Consider the following 27,832-nt stretch of genomic DNA (forward strand, 5'->3'; position numbering starts at 1 on the left):
TATTTTTCCTTCTCTTGTCGGCTCCTGAACTAGCTGTTCCATGAAGCTGTCCTTGATTTCATCAAGAAATCTTATGTCCCTTGCGTGTACAGATGTTACATTACCCCAGTCTATATGCGGGTAATTGAAATCCCCCATTATTATTGTGTTGCCCAGTTTGTTTGCGTCCCTGATTTCCTTTAACATTTCCTTTAACATTTCCTTTCTTTTCTTTTTGTTTTTTAAAACTGTTTTCAGACAGCAATTTTCAAAGCTATTTATGCAACTAGAAAGTCATTTACCCCTATAAATTGGCTGTATAAAATTTCTCTACCTTGATATGGCAAAGTACAAAAGAACATAATAGACATACTGGGTCAGGCCGATAGTCCATCTAGTCCAGTATCCTATTTCCAACAGTGGCCAATCCAGGTCACATGTACCTGGCAGCAGGGGCGTAGCCAGACTTCAAGGGGGGCAGACCTCAAGGTGGGGGGGGGGGCACATTTTGGTCACCACCCCGCTGCTGCCACCCCCCCTCAGCCGCCCACTGCCGCCACTGTAACATCTTGGCTGGCGGGGGTCGAGGCCCCCAAGGCCCCACCTAGCTACGACACTGGTTTTTCCAGATATTGTTGCCTGTCTTCCTCTTTCTGAGATCTCATGTAGATTATACAGGCTAACCACTTTTTCCTTACCTTTTCAGCTACTACTTTTGAGAACCATAAGTACATAAGTAATGCCACACTGGGAAAGGACCAAGGGTCCATCGAGCCCAGCATCCTGCCCACGACAGCGGCCAATCCAGGCCAAGGGCACCTGGCGAGCTTCCCAAACGTACAAACATTCTATACATGGCCACCTTTTCTTCTCACGTAAATCTCATACCAAGGGCACTCAGTTTAATTATCAGTCGCCTATGCAGAACAGTGTCAAAGGCTTTGTTAAAATCCAAGTACACCACATCTAGCACCCCTCCTACGTCCAACTGCTTGGCCACCCAATCAAAGAAGTCAATTAGATTTGTCTGCCAAGACCTGCCTCTAGTGAAACCATGCTGCCTCTGGCCCTGCAGTCCATTCTATTTGAGAAACCTCACGATCCTCCACTTTAGAAGCGTTTCCATTAGATTACTCACCATTGAGGTCAGACTGACCGGTCTAATTCGCAATCTCCTCCTTGCTTCCGCTCTTGTGCAGAGGGACCACATCCGCCCTTCTCCAGTCCTCTAGGACCACTTCAGACTCCAAAGAAGCATTGCAGAGGTCAGACAGTGGAGCTGCCAGAACTTCTCTGAGTTCCTTGAGTACCGTCAGATGTATCCCATCAGGTCCCATCGCTTTATCTACTTTTAGTTTAGCTAGCTCCTCACAAACACAGTCTTCTGAGAATTAGTCCCGGTCTACCATACATCCATCCCCATTAGCATTTGTTTTCTGTGATCCTGCCCATGGCTTTTCATCCGTGAACACAGAACAGAAATAATTGTTGAGCAGTTCAGAGCTTTATCCTTATCAGCTTCTACATATTTCTGCCCCTCAGCCTTGAGCCTCACAATGCTATTGTGGCACTTCCTTCTTTCATTTACATATCTAAAAAATGTCTTGTTCAATTTTACCGTATTGACTATCTTTTCCTCCATTTGCTTCTTCACTTTCCTGACAGCTTTTCCAGCTTCTCTTAGCTTTTCCAGGTATTTTTGCTCATCTTCCTCTTTCTGCAGTCTTGTAACGTATGAAGGCTAACCTTTTTTCCCTTACCTTTTCAGCTATTATGTTCGAGAACCAGAGCAGCCTTCTTTTCCTCTTACTTTTATGTAATTTTCTAACAAATGTCACCTTTAAAATAGTTCCTTTCAGTTTTGCCCACTACTGTTCTACTTCCTTCAGCTGTTCCCATCCAACTAACTCTTCTTTGAAAAATTCCCCCCTTTTAAAATCTATGACCTTCATTCTTGAATAAGCTTGCTCTTCCTGTCTCTTAATATTGAACCACATCATTCGGTGATCACTAGATGCCAAATGATCCATGATCCCCCACTGTAACATCAGAAACATTCTCCCCATTCATAAGCACCAGGTCTAGAATCTTTCCATCTCGTGTTGTTCCATTACCCATTGCTGGAACAATTCTTCTGGTAGAACATCCAAGATCCCTTTGCTTCTAGACAACCTCGCAGCAGGGACTCTGCAATCGACATCTGGCATATTAAAGTCACCTGTTAGTAGTACTTCCCCTTTTCTAGCTATCTTGTGAATGTCTTCAATTAAATATCTGTCCATTTTTTCTGATTGTGTGGGAGACCTGTATATCACACCAATGTAAATAAATTTTCCACTCCCTCTTTCTAGTTTAACCCACAGTGCTTCTTCCTTACCCCATATGTCCTGCAACTCTGTCACATTGATATTAACATATAATGCCACTCCTCCACCCTTTTTACCTACCCTGTCCTTCCTGAATAGATTATAGCCAGGTATAACTATATCCCAGTCATGGTTCTCTGTGACCCATGTCTCTGTGACTGCCTCTAAATCCAAGTCAGCTTCTATCATTGCAGCCTCCAGATCTAGAACTGTGTTTCTCATCCTACGGACATTGGTATACAAGGCTCTCCACATTTTTTTTCCTTTTTCTATAAAGGTATTTGATGTCTTACTTTTCTGGAGGGTTATTAATGACTTTGGGGCTTTTTTCACCTATCCCCAGTAAATTTAGTTTAAAGCCCTCTTTAGTACTTTAGCCAGTCTGTTGCAAAAGACAATTCATCCCTTCCTGCTAATTTTGAGACCAACTAGACCAGTACAGAACAGAACACCTGGGTTATGCCCAGCAGGGAAAAACAGAACTGTGAGCACACTGCAGCTGACAGCCTCTCAATATACTTGTAACAAAATACAGTAACCAAAAATTGTACAACTAGAATACATTAAGAAAGGAAGAAATTCAGAGCTTCCAGTTAATGCAAACAATAATTTATGAAATGGTAAAAATTCACTAGAAACCTCTGAAATGCTACAATAGTGGAAGAAGTAGATATACAGGGTGGGAGTCTAGGCTTATTTGGTTGGACTCAAGAAAAGAAAACGAGCAGGTAAGTCCGAATATTTCCTTCTTTTCATCTATCAGACCTGTCCAGAACACCTAAGATGTAGCAAAGCAATCCTCCAGAGTAGGAAGATGAAATTCCTGCTGCACACAGACTCCAACTCCAAAGGCAGCATATCTCTGGCATTGGACATGCAATCTGTAATGTCTAGAAAAATAAATCAGAGAAGACTAAGTAGCCACCTTGCATATATCAGCTGGGGAAACCGTGTGCGATTCTGTGTAAGTCGTCACTACAGCTCTAGTTCAATGAGCACGAAAACCCTATTCAAAAACCCGAACTTTAAGAACATAGGCTGGCATGACTGCCTCTTTCAACTAATAACAACAGAAACAAATGGTCCGACTTGTGAAAGATATTGGTAACTTCTAAATATCACAACAGAGATAATCAAACATCCAAGAGATGAAGGAAACAAAATAAATCACACCAATCCTCTCTATGAAAAGATGGTAAAGTTACTACTTCATTAATATGGAACAAAGAGTACTTTTAGAAGAAAAGAAGGGACAGTCCTAATAACTACTCCAATCTCACAAAAATTGAGGAAAGGCTTGCAACTCTGTTGTCCTTTTCACTGAACAAACTGCCACAAGAAATACCATCTTTAAAGTGAGATCTTTTAAGGACACTTGCATCAATGGCTGAAAAGGTGCAGAGGAAAGTAATCAAAGAACCAAACTGAGATTCCACTCTGGGACAACAGAACACTACAGGGGACACTTAGGGCTGGATGCACTAAACCTTAACGACCCTCTAACAACCCTTTAACGAAGAAAATTCCTAACCGTTGCATGCATTAAAGGCCTTTTTCCTACGAAGCAAGCAGCTAACGAAAACGGAATGCAAAGGAAAAACTACCGTTGAAATGTGGACAATTCGGAATGCACTAACCATACCGACGATTGCAACGAATCATTTACCGTCAGAAATTTTACGTGCGCTCAGACCTGTCGTTAAGGCCTGAGCTATCCTTTCCCCGCTGCCCCCTGCACCATAAAAATCCAAGCTAGCATGTTTAAAAAGAAAAGTGAGATACAAACACAAACATGTGGCTCTCCGCTTTCCCCTGCATCATTGCAAAACAAAACATACTGCTTCTCCCTGCAGCTTAAAAATCCTGTCTCTCCCCTTCTCCCACAGCTTTGAAAATTAACACTCTCTGCTATCCCCTGAAGCCAATTTTCCCAGTACTGTAAACAAGCTGCAAAGAGGTCTTTTGTTACAAAAGGGGATTTACGAGGGTCGTTCTTTTTAGAGTTATCTTCAACTGCACTCTTCTGCTAGATCAGACAGCTAAAAGGCTTGCAGGTCGCGATCCCCCCCTCGCACGCCCCAGTCTGACGTAAGTAACCTACGTAGGTTTAATACGTTTGTGGCTGCTCTGCGCATGCTTAAGGGGCAAATTAACGACGGGGATTACGAACGCTTGATACATTGTACTTTTCAATACCACACCGAACATTTCTGAGCTGTTTTTTTTGTGCATTCTTCGTTGTTTCAAATTCGTTAAGCACTTTTATGATTTAGATTTTTTAACGTTTGGTTGATGCATCTAGCCCTTAGTGACACTCTTAAGAAAGCAATCAACAACAGGGTGTGAGACCAAAGAAACCCTTCCTAAATAACCCCACAAAGAAGCCAATGCCTCTACCTGAACCTTTATGGAAACCAAGGCTAACCCTTATTTAAAAAAGGGAAAAAGCCAAAATAAAAAAAAAGAAAAGGAGAAAAAACCCTATCAATCAAGGAAAGTATCGCTTTCAAGATTTGTACCTTTGTTCACAGAATAATACATGGTCTAGCTCTGAGCTATATGTCTGAACTAATCGACTTACCAATTAGAGTCACAATTGAATCAGCCAGAACGTACTTAACTCTTCACTACTCAAGTTGTAAAAGCCTGAAGTATAAATCAACATACATGTCAAGTTTCTCTTACATATGAACACAGCTCTGGAATTCTCTACCAAAACGCCTGAAATCTACGAATAATCATCTAGAATTCTGAAAAAAAACTAAAACCTCACCTGTTCAAGAAGGCATACCCCACAGTATCTGACAAACACTGAATAATGAAATATGACATTTTAATCAGGAAACGGACAGTTTTCTACCCCAACACATGATCACACCCTAACATTTTGTCTGAATCACCCCAACCTAGTTACCGATACTTCTTTACTGTACTTGTCACTGTAATAGTACCCCTATACTGTATTTGTTCACACCAGAATCTGTAACCACCTCTCCGGAATTATGTAAGCCACTTTGAGCCTACTAATAAGTGGGAAAAGGTGGGATACAAATGTAACAAACAAAATAAATAAATAAAAATATAAGTCTCAGGGAAGGGAATAGGGGAGGACCAATTAAATTTCAATGAACTACAGAGGTGAATAAACATATATAAAGTAGTATTTATTAACAGACAAAAAAAACCCATAATATAAACCCATCTAGCAGTCCATACCAAGCATCAAACCAGAGAAAGCTGGATTCTAAAAGAACACTAGCTAAAGAAAAACAGCAAGTAGCTTAATCAGTAATTAATGCCCCAGTACTAAATACTCACTTTCACTCTTGAAAAATAATTCAGTTGAGAATGTATAGGAATTATTATCGAGGAAAATAACACATTTACAAAGGTATCTTAATTGAAATTTAGCTCCGAAGGACAAAACTTGTTTAGAAAAAGAACATTTTACTTCTTCTAAGTTGTGTCTATTTATATATGTCTGGAAAAATAGAAACCTTCCCACCAAAGAAGTTACATTCTGTTAGATGAATAAATAATCTAGCACAGCCACCTTTATCCTGGAGAAAGAGAGGTATTTCTGGATGTCACCTAATCCATTGAGCTTTCAAATATCTCTTGTCAAATTTGACCCGTCCAATTAAACCTCTGTGATAGAAGATTTTCCAGCAGTGGCTGGTTGTTTCTGGTTAGCAATTGGCATGAAATAAATCTTATGCAAAGGAGGAAACCCGGAGTCTGAATATTTAAAGACCTTTTTTAAAAATCTATAGAAAACATCCTTAGGAGTGACCATCAACATCCTGGGGAAAATTCAAAACCCTCAAGTTTAGATGTCTAGTATAGTTATTCATGTTTTCTACTGTATGATGGAGAATTATCTTATCTTGGGCTTAAGATGCCTACAGCTGTTTAACTTGTTGAGCCTCGGATCCCAAATACTCAATTTTTGCACAATACAAAGCATAACTCTCTTCCACCTTCTGCAATCTAGGAGGGTTCAAATGTACCAAGAGGACAATTCCAGAGCATATCTTATATGGGGAGTCCAAAGCAGACCAGACAGCATCCAGAATAACTTCAATTGTACAGCGCTGCGTAACCCTAGTAGCGCTCTAGAAATGTTAAGTAGTAGTAGTAGTTTTGGTTTAACTATGGGGTTATAGTGGATTCAAACCGCATACCCTAGCTTCCCTCAACAGTCCCCGGGAGCGGTGACTTTATTACCATCCTTACATGATTGTTCTTTCAATAGCCCCCAGTCCGAATATCTTTGGGATAAGTGTCTAAGATACTAAAAATGTACTAAAATGATTAAACAAAGCCGATGAGGAGTTTGGTGCTAGTGAAATTGCCATAAAACATATTTTGGACAATTATGCACCACAGAGGAAAGATTGGAAAGTGGAATAAGAATATTTGTGATAACATATGGGAAATATATTTAAGGGAGGAACATTGTTTAATGAATAAGAACGGTTCTGAGACCAATATATTTGAAGAAGACCCAGAGGATGAGGCATTACTGGACCCACGGGACTAAGTGAGACCTCACACCCCAGGTCTAGGCTCTTCCTTGTCCCCAGGCCAACTGGTTTGCCCTGGGATAAAGCTGCACATTTCTGTTTGCCATATCAAAGGGGTCTGCAAAACTTGGGTGGGAGCTAAACGTTTTCCCTTCCCTTTTGGTATGAGGAATTAGCTCTAAAGGCCAAATAGCCAGAAACAAAGCAAAATCATGCAGAGCCTCACTCAGCATGCCTTTCTGAGCTGCCATCTAGTTTCCTCCCTTGCATAGCCTTTTCTCTTCAGTCACTCCCTTTCAAGAAGAAGCCAGAAGACAAAAGTGATATTGGTCTTCCATAAGAACTGCACTCTTGTAAGCCTCAAATTGTCTTCCAACTGAAGCCACTCTATATGCAAATATCAAGGATCCCTGAGCCACTTCAGAGTGTCTAGGATTGCAAGACCTGGGTGAGCTGCAATTTTTTTGCAACAGGTCAGAGGAGAAAATGGGGGGAAAGATTTAAAGCAAACCTGTCTAAGATCAATGCTGAAGAAGGGCAAACAAAACCACTGCTCCTGGTTCCTTTCAACAAATGAACTTCAGAACTTTAGCATTTTGCTTGAATGCCATCAAATCCATTACTGGAGTCCCACAATGATCTTGAATCAAATGAAGGCCTCTGCCAAATACTCCTACGCCCCTGTGACAGAAAAAGGAAAGGCCAGCTCAGGATTCCCTCTGTCAGGTTATCTCTCTATAAGAAACAGACCATTTTGGGGGAAGCATGGTAAGGTCTCCTGTGCTAACCCAGCGGTACCTTTGGGTAAACCCCTTCAGTGATAATTTTTGAAAACTTCCGGCAGCGACGGAAATGCTGCGTGCTGAACTACCACTGGCAGCTGTGGTGGGCCAGTGGTAGTTCCAGGTTGCCACATGGCAACCCTTTAGTAAAAGGGCCCCTAAGAGATGTGATGGCTCACATCTGCCTACTTCGGCCTACATTAATTTTTGCTTTTGCTCTTATCTCTGTTTTTACTTCACTATATGTTGTGGATTGAAATTCTAGGTTCCATGTGAGTCTCCCTTGTGTTTTGTTTAATAATTGGCTTCACATCGTTTCTTATTTGATTCAGTCAGTATACTAAGTTCTGGTATGCACTCCTCAGGATAACTTTGATGTACTTCTGCCAACCAGGAAGATACCTTGAACATCCCTGGTTAGGGAGACTGGGTTACGAGGCTGGGAGTCTAAATGGCAGATGACATTTAATATGAACAAGTGCTAAGTGATGCATGTGGGAAAGAGGAACCTGAACTATAGCTACGTAACGAAGGTTCTACGTTAGGAATCACTGACCAAGAAACCCTCTGCTCTGTGTGCTGTGGCGGCTAAGAAAGCAAATAGAATGTTAGGTATTATTAGGAAAGGAATGGAAAACAAAATTGAGGATATAATGCCTTTGTATCGATCCATGGTGCGACCGCACCTCGAATATTGTGTTAATTCTGGTCGCAGAATCTCAAAAAAGATATAGCGGAATTAGAAAAGGTACAGAGAAAGGCGACGAAAATGATAAAGGGGATGGGATGACTTCCCTATGAGGAGAGGCTGAAGTGACTAGGGCTCTTCAGCTTGGAGAAAAGAAGGCTGAGGGGAGATATGATAGAGATCTATAAAATAATGAATGGAGTGGAATGGGTAGAAGTAAATCGTTTACTCTTTCCCAAAATACTAGGATTAGGGGGCATGTGATGAAGCTACAAAGCAGTAAATTTAATACGAATCGGGAGAAAATTTTTCTTCACTCAATGTGTAATTAAACTCTGGAATTCATTGCCAGAGAATGTGGTGAAGGCAGTTAGCTTAGAGGGGTTTTAAAAAGGTCTGGATGGCTTCCTAAAGGAAAAGTCCATAGACCATTATTAAAATTGACTTGGGGAAAATCCACTGCTATTTCTGGGATAAGCAGCATAAAATGTATTGAACTTTTTCGGTATCTTGCCAGGTATTTGTGACCCGGATCGGCTTGATGGACCTTTGGTCTGTCCCAGTATGGCAATACTTATGTACTTAGGTAGGTGCCCCATTTGTCTTATATTTAAATTTGTTTATTAATTTCATTAAATACAAAGATATCATCTTTGATAAGATACACCAGTATCACATGTTTACAGAAGAAACCATTTCCAATAATAAAAATAACAACCTTAGTTTTATAGACCACAAAATCAGTTAGGGATTCAAGATAGCTTGAAAAAGAAAACCAATGGAAGTTGGAAACTAAACAGTCATAAGCCTTAGGAATTGACAGGAGGTAACCCCTTAATTATACAACCTTTCTTTATATGGGCTCAACCCTTATCACCTTGTGCATCAAGGAACGTGCGTAGTTGATCAGGCTCAAAGAAAATGTATCTTTTTTCATTCAAAGTCAACATACATTTACACGGAAAACGCAATTGAAACTTTGCATTTATAGCCAAAGATGCTTGTTTCATCTCAAGAAATTTCTTTCTCCTCTGTTGAGACAAACGAGAAATATCCGGAAAAATTGAAATTTTTGCACCCTTAAATTCTGGGTGTATATTTTTAAAGTATAGTCTCGGGATACTGGGATCTTGGGGTGATAGTATCTGAGGATTTGAAGGCGACGAAACAGTGTGACAAGGCGGTGGCAGTAGCTAGAAGGTTGTTAGGCTGTATAAAGAGAGGTGTGACCAGCAGAAGAAAGGGGATGTTGATGCCCCTGTAAAAGTCGTTGGTGAGACCCCACCTGGAGTATTGTGTTCAGTTTTGGAGGCCGTATCTTGCTAAGGATGTAAAAAGAATTGAAGCGGTGCAAAGAAAAGCTACGAGAATGGTATGGGATTTGCGTTACAAGACGTATGAGGAGAGACTTGCTGAACTAAACATGTATACTCTGGAGGAAAGGAGAAACAGGGGTGATATGATACAGACGTTCAAATATTTGAAAGGTATTAATCCGCAAACGAATCTTTTCCGGAGATGGGAAGGTGGTAGAACGAGAGGACATGAAATGAGATTGAAGGGGGGCAGACTCAAGAAAAATGTCAGGAAGTATTTTTTCACGGAGAGAGTAGTGGATGCTTGGAATGCCCTCCCGCGGGAGGTGGTGGAAATGAAAATGGTAACGGAATTCAAACATGCTTGGGATAAGCATAAAGGAATCCTGTGCCGAAGGAATGGATCCTCAGGAGCTTAGTCAAGATCGGGAGGCGGGGCTGGAGGTTGGGAGGCGGGGATAGGGCTGGGCAGACTTATACGGTCTGTGCCAGAGCCGGTGGTGGGAAGCGGGACTGGTGGTTGGGAGGCGGGGATAGTGCTGGGCAGACTTATACGGTCTGTGCCCTGAAGAGCATAGGTACAAATCAAAGTAGGGTATACACAAAAAGCAGCAAATATGAGTTATCTTGTTGGGCAGATTGGATGGACCGTGCAGGTCTTTTTCTGCCGTCATCTACTATGTTACTATGTTTCTTTGCCTTGTAAGAAAACAAATGAAACAATTAAAGTGGCTCTAGTCTCAATAGTTTCATTCGATTGTTCCAGGATATTTGTTAAGTCCAGTGATTCAGGAGTCTTATCTGAGGTACCTGGAGCATTCTTATTGGATTTTGGCAAAGTTTGTAGGTAATATATTCTCTGAGTAGGTGGAAGGGCTTGGTCTGAGTATTTATACACCAGGGGCGTAGCTACGGGTGGGCCTGGATGGGCCCAGGCCCACCCAATTTAGCCTCAGGCCCGCCCACCCACCCAGAGTCCGAGTCCATCCCCGTCCGTCCGTCTGTCCGTATCTTCGAATCCTCGCCCGCAGCGGTGAACTGGCGGGCAGGCGCTATGCTCAAGTAGTAAAAGCAGCAAGCCGCCAGGTTTGAGTTCGTCCTTCGCTTCCTGCCTTCTCTGCGTCCCGCCCGCCTGAAAGGAAATGACATCACAGGAAGGCGGGACGCAGAGAAGGCAGGGAAGCGAAGGACGAACTCAAACCTGCCGGCTTGCTGCTTTTACTACTTGAGCATAGCGCCTGCCCGCCAGTTCACCGCTGCAACCTCAGGAGTGGAGTGCAAGTGAGCCAGCCCACGGAAGCCATTTGGTAAATTTCTGTTTCCACTCCCCCGCGCAGCCGTCGCGTCGCCGTTCATTGAAAACACAGCAAGCAAACCTGTGAGCTGCTGCATCCATATTGTTGTTCTTTGCCAAGAGATGAGAGATGCTGCGAAGGGGGAGAGAGGGGGTGGAAAGAAACAGGATGGATGGGGGAAATTCTGGCCACAGGAGAGGGGGGCAAGACAAAAGAGAGAAGTGACAGGAAGATGTTGGAAGAGGGTGAAGGGTGGAGGGAGAGAGACATTGGGAAATGTGGAACCATGTGGGAGAGGCCAAGGGGGTGGCAAGGAAATGAACGCGTGGAGGATGGTGATTACAGGGGAAAGAAATATGGTAAGGGGGAATAGATTGAAGATGGAAGGGAATGGATGGCTGGGGAAGTAGAGAGATGGGGAATAGGAGAACTAGTGGGTGAAAAGGAATCTGAGAGGTAACTGAAAAGTAAAACAAAGGAAAAGGGGTTAGACAGGATAAAATTTGGGTGGACAGAGCAGAAAAGAAAAGAAAAAAAAGGAAGGAAAGAGCTAAAATGGAAAGGTCAATATGTCAGTGGCAAGTGAAGTGAGGGAATGGAACAAGAGAGGAGAAAAAGACAAATGGACAGCAGCTGCTTGAAGGAGAAATAGCAGAAAGATTGGAAAGTTCAAAAGAGAAACTGGATCAACATGATGGAAAAAGAAAATGACCAGACAACAAAGGTAGAAAAGGCATTTTATTTTGAATCTTAAATGAAATATGATAGCTTGAGAAATGTGCATAGTGGATGTCACTTTCCTCATGAGCTAAAGTGTTTCTGTTTCTATTTTGAGTTGGGAGGTGCTGGGGGAGAGGTGGAGAATAGGGGGAGGAAGGGGGCAGGGCAGAGAAAATTTTGTGCCCACCCACTTAGGGCTCTGGCCCACCCAAAATTGGCTGTCTGGCTATGCCACTGTTATACACCTCTTTCAGCAATTTTACAAACATATCTCTAGGTGTAGTAAATTGATCTTTTGGAAAGTTTAGAACACGCAAGTTTAAATTTCTTGAAAGATTTTCTAAGTTTTCAATCTTGCGATGTACTGCCATTCTATCTCCAGAGATTTGTGCTTGTTCTTGTAATTTTGCAGTTACAGTCTCAAGTTTAGTTTGTTTCACTGAAAGTCCTTCCATCTTATCTTTTAAGTTCTTTATTTGAGAGGAATTATTTAAAGATACGGAAATAAAGGCATTACAGACCTTGTGCATGGCTTCTAGGGCGGTCCATATAGAGTCCAAAGACACCTCTTGGGGTTTAATTAACGGCTGAATCGCTGAAGAGCAAAGAAAAGCTTCTTGTAAATTCACAATCCGAGTCACGTCTTCCGTTACTTCCCCAGTTGCCATCTCCGGTGTACCTTGGCTACCCGCAGCCTGCTCTGATGGTATCGTGAGTTCCGCTCCTTCCGACGGGGTTCGCCACCCCTTCGAGCCTCCTGCTTCGGGCCTCAGAACAGAAACCCCGTCGAGTTGCGGAGGTAGCGGGGTCAAAGGTCCTAGCGGGCTGAGTGAAAAATCGCTCTCCTGGACGAGGCTTTTCCCAGCCTCATGAACGGAAACGCCCGGAGTTGGGGTCGACACCAAAAATGAGGACATTGGCAGTTGTCCAGGTAAGGAAGGGATCTGCTTAGGAAGAGGAGGTCCCCTAAGTTTACTCTTCCTTTTCGGCATAGTTACGAAGAAAAAAGGAAATCACCACAGTTATTTAAGAACAACCGTCGTCCGTATCCTGCCTTGACTCAAATCTAAGTTTCAGGAAAGATGTCAGGAAGTATTTTTTCATGGAGAGGGTGGTGGACGCTTGGAATGCCCTCCCGCGGGAGGTGGTGGAGATGAAAACGGTAACGGAGTTCAAACATGCGTGGGATATGCATAAAGGAATCCTGTGCATAAGGAATGGATCCTCAGAAGCTTAGCTGAAATTGGGTGGCGGAGCAGGTGGGGGGAAGAGGGGTTGGTGGTTGGGAGGCTAGGATAGGGGAGGGCAGACTTATACAGTCTGTACCAGAGCTGATGATGGGAGGCGGGACTGGTGGTTGGGAGGCAGGAAATACTGCTGGGCAGACTTATACGGTCTGTGCCCTGAAAAGGACAGGTACAAATTCAAGGTAAGGTATACACATATGAGTTTGTCTTGGGCAGACTGGATGGACCATGCAGGTCTTTTTCTGCCGTCATCTACTATGTTACTATGACGCCATCCTGAATCCCCTTTTGACTTATAAACATATTGCAATTCACTCCTTGTAGTCAATAATCACTCACTTATTTTAAGCTGTTTGAGAAAGTTTTTTAATTGGACATCATTGTAATTAGATGCTTCTATGATTTCTTAATGTATGCTTTTATTGTCAGTGACTTTGAATAGTTTATGAATTAAGAATGTTCTTATAGCTCTGTTGAGTTCACACTTTCTCATCTGCTTTTTATTTGTTTTATTTTATGTGAGAATGAACGTATTTGGGATCTATATGTGTTTTTTTAATTTTTAGTCTTTTTTAGTTTGTAAGTTATATTCTAATATGTGGATATTTTATTTTTGATAGTTTGTTGTATTTACCCCTGATGTAGCCATTTTGGTGAAACGTGGCCACGTTGGGACTTGTGCAATAAAGATTTTTGGACTTCTATCTTGTCTGCTTCGGTATGTACCTGTTGATAAAGAACACTATTTTGGTATCTGGCTTATTTTTAGACTTTTTTTTTTTTTTTTTTGATTGACATGCAATGAATTCTCTGTCCCAAAGAACCCACAGTTTCTGAGGCAAAGGAAAATAAAGTGACTTTGTTAAAATAAAATAAATAAATAAAATATACACCCCACACATTGAAAACCAACATATGAATAAACCAATATATACCCTAACATCACACTCACCCACCTGATACCTACCCCATAACCACTTTTATGCAAAATGCTGTTTCAGACTTTATCCTGTATAACTGCTTATAATTTGATGTTTGTTACACAATACAACCATGTGAAATAATTCATAAACTAATTTTTCTGAAGTTTCATATGGCCATATATAGAAGATTTACTCAACATTTTTCCTTTTTCAGAAGATTTATAACTATAATATATATGCACTGTCTGGATTGTAAGCCACATTGAATCTGAACTCTGTCTGGGAGAATGCGGGATATAAATATCAATATAAATAATTAAATAAAAATGAATTGGAAAAGTGCCTAATCTAATATAATAAAACTCACCCTCAACGTTCTGAGGACACTGACGTCACTGTCAGTTCCTGCGGGCACTTCCTTCCGGTTCGAAGCGTTCGTGGTGGTGAAGAAACCGAAATCGCTGTGTCTGGGCCCCGCCCTCGCGTCAAACGTGATGACATCGAGGGCGGAGCAATGGTGTCAGTGGCTTTACAACCAACAAGGACTCGGAAGATGAAGGTGGCGTGCGTTGTCGAGGTCCAGAACAATGGCGGTCAGTGGCTTCACAACACCGAAGGGGTGGGGGGGGGGGGGGGTTTGGGAGGAAAACCTTGCTAGCGCCCGTTTCATTTGCTCCAGAAACGGGCATGTTTTACTAGTTAATAATATTTCATTGGTTAGGGCTAATTAAATTGCATCAATGCTTAGTAAATTTGTGAAATTGTTTAAGCAAAGTGTTTTTTTTTTAAATGTATATTTATAGTGTGGATTTCAGTGTTTGTATTAACATATTGTCTGAATTTGTCTTATGTTCCTTTTTTAATACTCTTTTTCCATGCCCAGAGTTTTTTGGGCTCTGAGCTAGAGGAGTGCATGGGGATGTAATGAAGTCCCCATCCCCAGCAATTCCTTTCCATCACCACTCACCCCCCCCCCCCATCCCCGCAAGGATCTTTTGTCACCAATACCATGGATTCCCGCAGATTTTCCATGGTCCCAATCCCTGTGTAACCTCTGTTCGTACTCTTAAATGCCAGACCACACCCTCCCCGTTCTTCCCAGCACACATACCATGTTCTTGCCGGCCTCCTGCTGCTGGGCTCCATTGACGATCTGTGTCCGTAGGATGAGCACTTCTTCTTTCCGAACTTCCAGCTCTTCGTTAGCTGACTTGAGTTGGTTCAGCAGCAGATTATAACTCTCCTCGCCACTCTCTGATGCTCCGTCTCCAATGGCCCTCCTCAGCTCATTCAGCTCATTTTTTAGCTTTTTGTTTTCTGATTCCAGTTCCTGCCTCTGTAAAAACACCAGGGGGTAAATTCAAGAAAGGTTGTGGAATTGCGCATTATGGACTTTGCGCACAATATAGAATACCGACTAAGATTAGTTGCACGCATAACTGCTAATTGGCACCAATTAACACTTAGTGCCCATTACTGCTGGTTAATATCAATTATCAGCTCTTTATTACATCATGTTACACACGCAAATGACCTTATTCTATAACCTCCACATGCAACTTTGTGCACTAAGCATAGAGCTGGGGCATGCAGGTTTATAAAATTTGGGGCAGACACATTGTCAGGTTTTTCCAGTGTGTTACAACATATCATCAGAAACCATCAGCATGCAACAACATTGTTGCTTTTTCCCAGATATGCAATTAAGATCAGAGGTGTGGTCCTTCGAAAGCTAATCAAGAAATGTATTATGTCCAATAAAAAAGGTATCATCTTATTTTCTTTTCCATGTTTTATTTTGTTTGATTTCTATTGATAACAATTAAGATCATAAAGGATGAATGAGAAATCCAGCACTGAAATATTTATAGATAATCAAGTAAATTTTCAGTAAAATGTCTGGGCAAAAATTTGAATGGTCTAGTCTAGATGTTTCAAATTATTCCTATATTTGGTGACACTAAATGTATGGACTTAGAGAGGCCGACCAAATTTTGGCTTTGGCCCAAAATCAGGGTTTGGTCATTCTTTAGTTTCGGCCGAAAATGCCAGTGCATTTTCAGGTGAAACTGAAACAGACCCCCCCCCCCCCCCCCCACCATATGACTACTCTCTGCCTGCCTGCCTCCTCCAACCACAAGCACCACTAGACAGTGGGTCCCATCAGGCAGGGCTTGCCACAACCCCTCCACCCTCCCACCACCCGAAGACCCTCCCCAGACCTAAATTTAAGTGCCCTGGTGGTTTAGTGGTCTCTTCTGGGCAGGAGCGATCCCTATTGCTCCTGCCCCTTCCGAGTTCCTCAGTCAAAATGGTTGCTGAGACCAGGATTCTCAGTTTAGACCAAAACAGCAGCTGAAATTTGCCAGTCAGTTACAGTCAAAACTGAAAATGGCGCCTCCCCCTGAAAGGGAGAGCGGGTCCTCCTGAACTGCCACCCTGCCCCCCACTCTGGCTGGGAAAATGGATCCTCCCAGGCTTCCACACCTGACCCCCCAGCAAAGAGAACAAGTCCTGATGGGTTGACCACCCCCCACCCTCCTACCACCCGAAGGCCCTCCCTAGGCCTACCTTTACATGCCCAGTGGTCTAGTGGCCTCTTCCAGGCAGTAGCAATCCCCAGTCGCTCCTGCTCCTGCCCCCTCCAGTTTCTCAGTCAAAATAGCTGCTGGGACTTCCCATAGCAGCCTCAAGAGACTGCTGCGAGAGGTCATGGCAGTCATTTTGAGACTGGAACCTGCCTCGACAGCTCCTGCCCAAGATGGTTCCAATCTCAAAATGTCTTCCAGGACCTGCCACAGCAGTCTCTTGAGGCTGCTGTGGGAAGTCTCAGCAGCCATTTTGACTGAGGAACTGGAGGGGGCAGGAGAGACTGGGGATTGCTTCTGTCCGGAAGAGGCCACTAGACACCAGGCATTTAAAGGTAGGCCTAGGGAGGGACTTCGGGTGGTAGGAGGGTGGGAGGTGGTCATCCCATCAGGACTTGCTCTCTCTGCCAGGGGGTCAGGTGTGGCAGACTGGGAGGATCCATTTTCCCTGCCGGAGTGGTGGGGGAAGAGTCGGGGAGGGCAGCTCGGGAGGACCCACTCTATGTCTAGGTCTAGAATTGTTTCCCCTCCTGTTGGTTCCAAATGCAGATTTATGCCACTTTTTGGACATTTTTCTCTTTTGAAAATGAGATCCCAAGTCTATTAAAAAGAGAAAAACGTCCAAAAAGTGGCATAAATCTGCATTTGGATATTTTTCTCACAAAAACGTCCAAATTGGTATTTTCAAACCCAATTTTTAGACGTTTTTCTAGGATGTCCATCAGAAGTGCGTTCAAATCACAAGGGGGCGTGTCAGGGGCAGGATCTCAGCATTCCTAAGACTTGGACGTTTTTCAGCCATAATGGAACAAAACAAAACCATCCAGGACTAAAAATAAGATGTTTTGAGCTAGACCTGTTTTTATAACGAATAAGAGGAAATCAGGGATGACCTCTCCTTATCCCCCAGTGGTCACTAACCCACTCCCTCCCAAACAAAAATGTGATTTAAAACATTACTTGCCAGCCTCTGATGTAATACTCGGGCCCATTAGAGAGGCATGCAGGTCCCTGGAGTAATGTAGTGGTCGGTGCAGTGCACTGCAGGACAGTTGGATCCAGGCCCATACCCCCCCTACTTGTTACATTTGTGGAGGAAATTGTGAGCTCTCCCAAACTCACCAGAAACCCACTGTACCCACATATAGGTGCTCCCTTCACCCGTAAGAACTATGGCAGTGGTGTACTGTTGGGGGTAGTGGGTTTTGGGTGGGTTGTGGGGGCCTCAACAGACAAGATAAAGGAGCCTGGCAGCATTTTATGAAGTCCACTGCAGTGCCCCCTAGGATGCCCTATTGCTGTCTTGGAATGTCAGGGGGACCAGTCTACTAAAAATTCAGACTCCTCCTACAACCCAATGGCTTGATTTTGTATGTTTTGCCCTTGAACCTTTTTTTATTTTTTGAAAAATGGACCAAAAAACAAAATGTCCTTTTTTCCTATTCAGATTTTGGACGTTTTTTTTTTTTTTTTTGCAAAACTTTGTCCTAAACAGTATTAAAAAAAAAAAAAAAAAAAAGATAGACTTTTTCTTTTTTTGAAAATGTCCTTTTTTCCTATTCAGATTTTGGACTTTTTTGCAAAAGGTCCAAAGTCAGACATAGACGTCATATCGAAAATGCCCCTCCACATATACCACCCTTCATAAGAAAGGTCAGAATGGTTTACAATATAAAACATTAAAAACGGCAGAAAAGAACACCACTGTATAATAGAAAAGAGAAAACCAATCCAATAATATCAAACATCATTCTCTCATAAAATCTTCGTCCCATTCTTTATCTCTGTAGGTTCCTCTCACTACCACCAACTAGTCCAGTGACCCAAAAGCCTGCTGGAAAAAATAAGTTTTCAATTTCTTCTTAAGCTCTAAGAGAGAATCCTCTTTTCGTTAAGTCCAGCAGCAATTGGTTCCACAATAATGGTGTCTGCCAAAAAAAGAGCACCATCTCTTGTAGACGGTCAAATGCACCCGAGGTGACCTTAGGAGGGGCAATAAAACACATGTGAATGCAAGTCCCTGACTGGCTCATACCCTAGGAAGGGGCCAGTCTGGTGGTGCCTGCTTCATAGGGTAGAGGCAGAAAATAGATCCTAAATAAGATGAGTCAGGGCTCTTCCTACTTTTACACTAAGTGCTGAGAGGAAAGTGTATTAGCCTCAGCCCCCCTGCCAGCCCAAGGAGCAGAAACCAGGAATTAAACACAGGAACCAGTATTCAGCTGAAAGATATCCAGATTATCTGGAGATCTTTATAAATAACTAGCTAAAGATCTCCAGATAAACTTATGTGCCGCTGAATATAGAAGGACCTGATTTATAATGGAACAGCAGCAGAATATTGCTGCGATCCAATTAAAAAGCACCCAGCTATGTCTCTAATCCAGCTATTCAATTCTAGTCCTCAAGATCCACAGAGGCAGGTCAGGTTTTCAGAATATCCACACTAAATATGCATGAGAGAGATTTACATGCACTGCCTCCTTGGTATGCAAATCTTTCTCATGCATACTCATTGTGGGTATCCTGAAAACCTGGCATGCCTGTGGATCTCAAGGACCGGAATAGAGTAGCTCTGCTATAATCTTCATTTTAAACAGATAACTTCTGACCAGACATCTCAAAACTTAGGCGTTTAGCAGCTTGATAAATATCAGAAAACAAACCTTTGTTAACTTCTAAGGTTAAATGGACAAATGCTTCTGAATGTCGATCTCCAAATGCTTGGCCTGCAGCCACTGGGCCACCCCTTGGTTTTCCCTACTTTTAAAAAATCTGTTATTTCAATGAAACAAGAGCAAATGAAGCCTTAGCCATGAATAAAAAGACTCCTTAGGACTGAAAATAGGTGCTGAAAAATATATTTAAGTTGCAGTATGAACACATTTATATATCTTTACTAACAACCAGCTGTGGTTGATTCTTGGGTTCTTAGCAGTCACTGCAGTCCATTACACAATATTTTCTTGCAGAGAGGAAAGTGCTTGAAACAGTTTTAAAGTGTCAGCAGGGCTGAAATACGATCTTTCAGAGCCCCAGAGTGACTTATTAGCTTCCTTCATGGAAATGTCCCTTAACACCGTAGGCTACAGTTAAAGCAATTTCCTCATCCAGGGGGGCTCATCAGTTATTACCACTGCACTGTAGCTGTTAAGTACATCAAGTGGGTAGGCAGAGGGATAGGGGGGATGTCATTAATTTGCTCAACACTGTTGAGTGGTGATGTATGCCCAGGCCGCTATTTTGCTATACAGCTGTGGAAATCTCTCCAGCCATGCAGAGAGAAAAGGGGGAGGACAGAAGCTTGAGTTCAGGAAGGCTGACGGCTCAGTCTGCTCTTTCCTGCCAGGACTCATTCTATCAGAGGCCCCGATGATCAGAAGCAAATGCGGAAATTTGAGGCCATTAGAAACGGACTAACACCCGCATTTGCTAGCGCAGAATGCTTACCGACAAGCGCGTGAACCAACGATCTCACTGGCTCACAGCGCAATGAGGTCATTCCCTATTCCTCCTCAATGCTCAGAGGATAGCACACCAAACAACGTGCTTTTTCCGCCCCAAACCCTACGCCAGATCGGAGCTGGTGTTAGGGTGTCTGGGGTATGCGTTCCTGGAATTTGGGATGAAAACAGACCAGTTCCGCTGCCGTGAAACCCAGGCTTGAAAGCAGTATCTCCCTGCACCCGCTGTGTGCTTCTCCCACCAGTCAAGCCAACTGCTGAGCAACCAGCCCCCATATTCTGCAGCAGCCAAGTATATGAGAGTGTCTTCTTCTTCAGTAAGGATTTTTCTTGGGGAGGGCAGGGCCGCCGAGGGGGGGGGGGGGCAAAATTCCCCAGGGCCCTGCATCCAAGGGGGGCCCGACCGGCGCTAGCATTGCTCTCCTGATCTTGTGTGCGGCAGCACCGCAGAGTACTTCCTTCCTGCCGCGTCCAAACAGCCTCTTTGGACGCAGTAGAAGGAAGGAAGGAAGGACTCTTTCTCTGTGGCGCTGCAACAATACTAGAACCGGGTCCTGGGGAAGTTTGCTGTGCACAGTGACAAGAGGCGGAGCAGGACAAGTAAGCGGGGCAGGCCCGCCTGGAGACAGCGGCGGGACCAGAAGGGGGCGGGCCCGGCTTTGTCACTTGGCAGCCCTGGGGGAGAGGGGTAGGAGCGGCAATAGAATACCTCCATCTCCTCTGCTTATATGGGAGCCGCTGCCAAAAGTCCAGAGCTGGGTAACCGGCACCTCTTCCTCCTCCTCCCTCTGGCATTTTGGGCATGTGCTCATCTTGAGCACATGCACCAGGCACTATCATCCCACTGAACTCCATAATGTTCAATGCTATGAGCACACCTATATTTGCATGTCATTAGTGCTGAGCATTAGGGAGTTGTGTTGACGTGCTGTTCCTGCTCTATTCCAGCACTGTACAGGTTTGAGCATCTGCACCAGAGAGCAGTACCAACTCAGAGAAAGGGGGAGGAGAGAAGCTGGAATTCAGGAAGGCTGAGGACTCAATCGGCTCTTTCCTGCCTGGCCTCATCCTAACAGACAGCAGTACCAAGTCCTGGCAGGTGCTTAGCAGACTTCTCGTTAGGGGCATTTGGGAACACCCCTCCCACCTCCAATCCTCCTCTGATTCTTATTATGGCTGCGCTCTGAAGTGTAACACCCCTTGTCTTTGAGGCACTGCCTTTGCATTTGTCAGTGCACATCTTGATTTATAATAAATTTGATGCTTGGCTGCATCTTGGTGGCCAGAGGCAACACAGTCCAAGAAAGGCGGGGCTGAAAAAAACCCAGTTTTTCTTTTTTTTTTTGTTGCCCAGTGGAATAAATCATTTTAACCTTTTTAGCAAAGGGAACACAAGCTGGATCTCTATTACCATTTCTATAGACTACACCCCCAGGTGTAGCACTGTATGGAAAGGACAGATAATTAATTAGTGCAACGGTTCAGTGTGCAGACTCAAGGATCAGCATGCCCATTCCAGAGATATGATAAATGTAAACCAAGGACATCATTTTGCAATCAGGTTAATTAGCCTCTTCTTCCCGGAAGGGTCATCTTGGTTCATGAATTAGCAGATTGCCATTCAGCGTACTCTGCCATGTACTAACTTATACAGGCAGACACTAAGGGGCCGATGCTCAAAGCTTAATCGAGCCTGTAAGGTTTGAGTTTGACTTGTTTTAGCCAGTTTTCCATGCACATTATTCAGCGTCTAATGCACAAAAGGGTTCTGCGTGGCTTCTACCGTTTGTGGTAGCAACTAGTCATAACCCTATGCAAATGTATTACAAACTCATTAGTATTAAAATGAGCATTCTGTGCAAAGCAAAGACATTTCTGAGTAATAAGCACATACCTTTAACATCAAAATTTTTACAGCAAGTCTGAAGCTGTCGTTGCATGAGGACAACTTCTCAGCGGAGCAATCTGCTTGCATTTTTCAATAGTATCTGCACGTGTGTGAAATGTGCCATGTGCATGTGTGTCCAGCACTTAAAAGTAGTATTAAAAGTTGCTGTGGAACATTTCTTAATATTATCTGCATATGCGTCTGAAATGTGCCATGTATGTGTATTATGTGCGTGTGTATCCCACACGTAAATGTAGTATTAAAAATTGCCGTGGAACAAATAAAAAACCTCCAAATGTGATGTCACTTGACGCACGCCTTCTTTTCCTGGGAACAAACAGAACATTGACGCTTACTGAGAGACTGTTCTACGGATGTGCTAGGCGCGTTCCCTACGAGCCACCTGCAGAATTTCCATGCATCTCATTTGCATGCGATTTCCTTTGAGCATCGGTTGCTGTTTCAAAATCGCCAAGTTCAACCGCGGATATAAACATGCATGGTATTTAATGGTGACTTTTGTGCATCGGGCACCAAGAGTAATTCCATAAAGGAATGCCTATTTTTAAGTGCCTCTTAAGCACCCCTACCTGGAGCATGTTTTATAAAGAAAAGTAAACACCGATTTTTCTTCATAGAATACTAATGTAATTGGGTACATATTTCACCACCCACAAAGCTGGTGTAAATGCTCACACATAGAAGAGATACTTGCATAAATTATAGTGTTCAATAATTTACATGTGCTTGTGTCCCACTCACTCTCTGCCCAGGCTTTGCCCATGTAAACGTCCACCTATGATGGTACAATATGGATCCTCCAAACAAATGAAAATGTAAAACAAGGACAATAACAAAAAATATATGTTTTTATTATTTAGTGTGTATTCATTTATCAATTTTATATTAATTTGGCTTGACATGTTATGGTATTTTAGAATTGGTATTTATGTTGTTGTTATTTATATTAACGATTGTTTATTTAATACTATTCTTCAACGCTAAATAATATGTTTTGTTTTGTTTGTTGGAAAAGAAGAATCAAAAGAAATCCCATGTATAATGTAATCAGTAGACAAAACTCTGAAGTTGGAGAAGACTTGTGAAAGACCAGGGACACGAGATGTTCATCAAGAATCAGAACACTTTACTGCTGATACATGCAAGGCCCAACACGAGTGTTTGCCTCAGGGGTCTTTATTAAACCATCCATCAAACATTCTTTCATTCATGTACTCAATCATCCATCAATTCATATATGCATTAGAATCGATTTTCTTCCATTTCCCATATATAAACCAACATCTGTCACTCCAAAACAATCATTCTTACATAGCTTTTTATGACATTAAAAAAAAACCTCGTTATGTCACTGTGTTTATTTACGTATGTATTATTTCTCAACACATATCATCTATACTCAGGTCCATGTTTTGTAAGAGTAAATATTTATTTATTTACATATGTATTATTCTTCAACACACACCATCATGTCTCATAGACCTCCTGAGGCAGGCACTTAGTGCTGAAACACGGTGCCATGTCGGGCCTTGAATGCATTTGCACGTATCAGCAATAAAGTGTTCTGATTTTTGATGAACATCTCGTGTCCTTTGTTTCATTTGTTGTCAGCTACTTTAGCCCCGACGCAGTTCTTGTGTGGGCGAAACACGGCCAGTGTCAGGCTTTTTTATAGACCTCGCACGACTAAAATATTTCTCAAAGGACCTTTTCCTGTGTGATCTGCTCCTTTCATACCATCATAGACGGAGACTTACAGAATACCGGCATGTAAATGCATACTTGCTGCATAAATCTATGCCTAAGGGTCAGTTTCTCCAAAGGGTTTTTCCATGCTGGGGTTAACTTTACATGGACAATGGCGTTTTATACATTAAAGTAGGTGGTAATAAAATTACACAGAAGAGGCAAATGCAGCTGCAACAGAACATTAGATCTAGAAAACAAGAGCAACACAATACCAGCTAGTGGCTGTGGATAAAAGTAGCTCTGAATTCAGTGGTGTGGATCAAAATGTCCAACTGTTGAGATATTAAACCGCGATAAAATGTATGAAGAAACTTTATTCCAACTAAAATGACTTAATAAATAAATAAATAAATAAATAAATACTGGTGCTCAGAATTTTGTCCTGGTCTCAGCTGAAATAGCTTCAAAAGCTGCAAAAGCTGATTGCATTCAACTCAATCATTGCACCCTTATGTTGTACTCAATAGTCACTGCAACTCAAATGCTTTTCAAATGCTAGATAAAAATAGTACTTATCTTGATTGCGCTTGATCGATGTTAATTGCAGCCAGCACAAATAAGCATTATAGACCATGGCAACCTTGTGAATGGTAAACTGTCAGATATCCCAGGCATGGGTATTTTAGAACTGCAATTCTAGTCTTTCACTTCTCTAGCCACTGCTGATTATCCTTGCTGCTCCAGAGCACTAAAGCTCAACATCTATTACCCCCTTAATAAACGCACATAGCACAGGTTCAGACAGAGCTGGCACTAGAGGGCTCCTGTGCCACAGGGGGCTCCGTGACTGCTTAAAACTGAAAGAGGCATACCCTGCAGCAGTGGTGTAGCCATGGGTGGGCCCGGCCCACCCACTTTGGGCTCAGGCCTACCCAAAATTCTTGCACACTTGTTACTGGCTTGTGGGGATTCCCAAGCCCCACCAGCTGCAGGAGTCCTCCAGCGGCAAGAACAGCTCCCTTTCTTACTTGCTCCAGCCAATGGCACTGTCTGTATGCTGCTGTTGTGCTGGCCTCCCCCGCCGCACACACTCAGTTTTCATGCCTGTGTGAAAACCAAGCGTGTACAAAAGGGTGTGGCAGTGGCTACACATGGACAATACAAACATTTTGAGCTGTTCTTGCTGCTGGAGGACCCCTGCAGCTGGTGGGGGGGGGGGGGGGGGGGGGCTTGGGGAACCCCCACAGCACAGATATTTACTGTAAAGTTTTGAATGGCATTTGGGGAGAAGAGGTTGTGGAGACTACAGTACATGTACCCACTCAGTTTGCCCAGTGGTCCATCCAAAATTTGAGGTCTGGCTACGTGCCTCTGCCCTGCAGGTGAGCTTTGGAGCTCACTCCCCAGTTTCCACTCTGGGCTGTGCATATCTAACACCAGCCTTGGATTCACATAAGCAGGAGAACACTCTATTCCTGGAATGTTCTAGAATGAGTCTTGAGAGCTTGAGACAGCTCCCAAGAGTCATTAGCACTCCCACTTAAACTCACAGTAGTACACAGTTCTGAATAAAAAAAAAATGACAAGCCAAAGGGTAGGAGATTTTCTACAAATTAGCATTACTACAGGGTGATGCCTGAGATCCCCGATGAGCTGCTCTGATCACTCCTTTCATGACCTTCTCAGCTCTACAAAACCTAGCAGAAGGAAACAGGTAGGAGGGTTTCTTCAGAAATGACGTACAGGTCTAGCATGATTTAAAAATGAAAATTCATAACCAGAAGCAGGCAAAGGAGGCTTAGATTTAAACTCAAACACCCTCTGATTGTTGAGCAAGAGTGGGGGATTCAGTTAGACTGCTAACTGTTCCAGCCACGTTTGATGCAATCTTGATGTTGGTCAAACTGAAAACAAACCAATGAATCAGAGAATCAAAACCAGAGCAACGAGCAAATAAACCGGACCATTGACTAACTGCTGTAAAGTTGTTGTCAAGTCACAGGGTATGTGGGAGAATTGCTTAGCTCAAACAAACCTTCAGGCCTTTAACAAACAATAAATCTGTGGCACACGCTGGAATGCTTGTTTTGTGTTTTGATTTACTTTCCTTGTTCCATTTTTGTTGTTTATTTTTTTGTTGAACCCCTACCTAGGAGATAGTGCAGGTTATAAGGAACTAAATAAAACAAACCTCCCTGTGGACTCTCTCGCAATTTATGCTGGACACATCAGATAATTCACTTGCTTTGGTCTTGCTGCCTTCTGTTTCAGACTTTCCTAAGGGTGTGACCACAGAAGTGGAAAGAGTTTAAGCTTGTGACCTGTCTTTCATGATCTTAATGTTTTGGAGCCCCAAGCCTTATTTGACTGAGGTGGTCTCAAGGAGGAGGAAATGATGTCATTGAACTGACTGTGGGACCACAACAGCAGGAAGTAGACAGGAACAGTTCATATGACAACGTTGTCTTCATTTTAACCCCTTTATTAATATGCTGGCTCAGTTTAGCCTGTTACAGGATGAGCTCCACATATTCTGAGCACGAAGAAGAATCTCCTTACCTTTAGATTGTTGTAGGCTAGATCTGTATCCCGGTCAGCAGCAGTTTGTTTGTTTGTTTCAATCACCTGAATGGATAAAACACAAATTGGTAGTTGAGGGCTCAATAACATTTTGGACTAACAGGTATCAGGATGCAGACTATATGCACTCCGAGGCAGAGACCAGCCTAATGCACGTGAATTATAATTTGCTGTGAGCATGGGTTTGGAAAGATGACTAATTAAATCCAAATCCAACGTGTGCATGTGGAGAGGGGGAAGACAGTGCTCTAGGGTAGCTTCGTTTTCATTGTGTAAGTGCCTGGTTGTAGAGATAAGCTGGAAGCATGTCAGAGCACCAGCTATTGTGTTCTTTTGTAGAAGAAAGCGGTCAAACCCCTAGCTCTGTTACATATACGCAATATATTACATAAATATATATATATTTGTCATTCTGTATTAAGGAGAGAAATGCACCATTTTCACTTGTAGGCAGTATATTTGCACGTGTACATCGGCAGCTCTATGTAAGTATTCACTAAAATTAGTGAGACTATAGTTGCTCAGCAATGAAATGATTATCTGGGAAAAAAATTGATATTTTTTTTATTCGTCCCATTATGGCTTTTGGCCATTACATAGTACTGAATCCTTACTATTGACGCTAATTTCTAAGGTGAAAACATGCTTTGCTATAGGTACTCAGATTGTATTATTACAGTTTGATCTGTAGCTGCTTTCAACGTGGTGGATCACATACGTTTACTTGCTAAGTTAGAAGAAACAGGAATTTCAGGCCATGTTTTAAATTGGTTTAGGACATTTTTGGTCAATAGAAAATATTCTGTCAAATTGAAAGGAGCTCTTTCTCACGCCTGGCAACCTATACGCAAAGTTCCTCAAGAGTCACCTCTATTGCCAATTTTATTCAATGTTCTTATGTGCTCCCTTGACTGTCTGGCAGCAGATGAAATACTGTTTTCTTAAGCAGATGACATTTTTAGTTCCTGTTTCATCAGATCTAGACTATTCCATTTCTAAAATAGTTACTTGTATAACTAAACTCAAAGACTGGGCATTTTCCCATTTACTAAAACACTCTGGTTTAGCGAACAACAAGAATCTTTGCTAGCACTAATTCCCTTTAAACCAGAATGACAATCTAACAGTTGAGAAATCAAAGTATTTGGTATAATTTTAGACTCTTCTCTGTCTGAATTACAAGCAAACTATTTAAAAAGTTTATTTCAGACTTAAACAGCTTAGGACAATTCACTCATATTTTCATGAGAGTCACTTCCAAAAAGCAAAAGAAAGCACCAAGAGCCTTCAAGGTATCTTTAATAACATAACTTGGATAACGATAGTCCAAAGATGACCCAACACAGGCCTTGTTACTGTTAATATGGACCTGACAGTGTATGCTGGACATGACTGGAGGCCATGTTAAAGGCTGATCAATAGTCTGACTAGGTGTGTAACCAGGCCTCAGAAAGGTTAATAATTGAATGGCAACTTAGAAATATACTGGAACAGCATTGTTAAGTTACTGAGGAAGTGTTAATACCAGTTGCTATGTGAAATGACCTTGTGATAAGAAAGAACAAGGAAGTATAGACAGTTTCAGAGAAAAAAAAATATGTTTTACTAAGAAAGTGAGTAATGGACTAGAGCATGTTAAGAGAATAAAGGAGAATAAGGATGTAGAAAATAGGTAAACAAAACCTGTGGTTGTGTAGGTCAAAGTCAGAATCACCCTCAGTAATTAGAAGTAGGTCTAATTCTTGTAAATGATAAATGAA

General features: G+C 42.5%; 1 protein-coding gene across 1 annotated transcript in view; it reads right to left on the bottom strand.

The window, feature by feature from the left end:
• The window catches only part of MYO5B (myosin VB), a 696,980-nt gene that overhangs the window by 97,136 nt on the left and 572,012 nt on the right, over positions 1 to 27,832 (bottom strand). The window contains exons 27-28 of the mRNA XM_030192939.1: positions 26,052 to 26,117; positions 14,954 to 15,178 (exon numbers count right to left, since the gene is read on the bottom strand). Coding sequence (XP_030048799.1) covers positions 14,954 to 15,178; positions 26,052 to 26,117 — 291 coding nt within the window. The remainder of the gene's footprint in view (positions 1 to 14,953; positions 15,179 to 26,051; positions 26,118 to 27,832) is intronic.

This window comes from Microcaecilia unicolor, chromosome 2, assembly GCF_901765095.1.
Source record: "Microcaecilia unicolor chromosome 2, aMicUni1.1, whole genome shotgun sequence".
In the NCBI taxonomy this organism is placed as follows: Eukaryota; Metazoa; Chordata; class Amphibia; order Gymnophiona; family Siphonopidae; genus Microcaecilia; species Microcaecilia unicolor.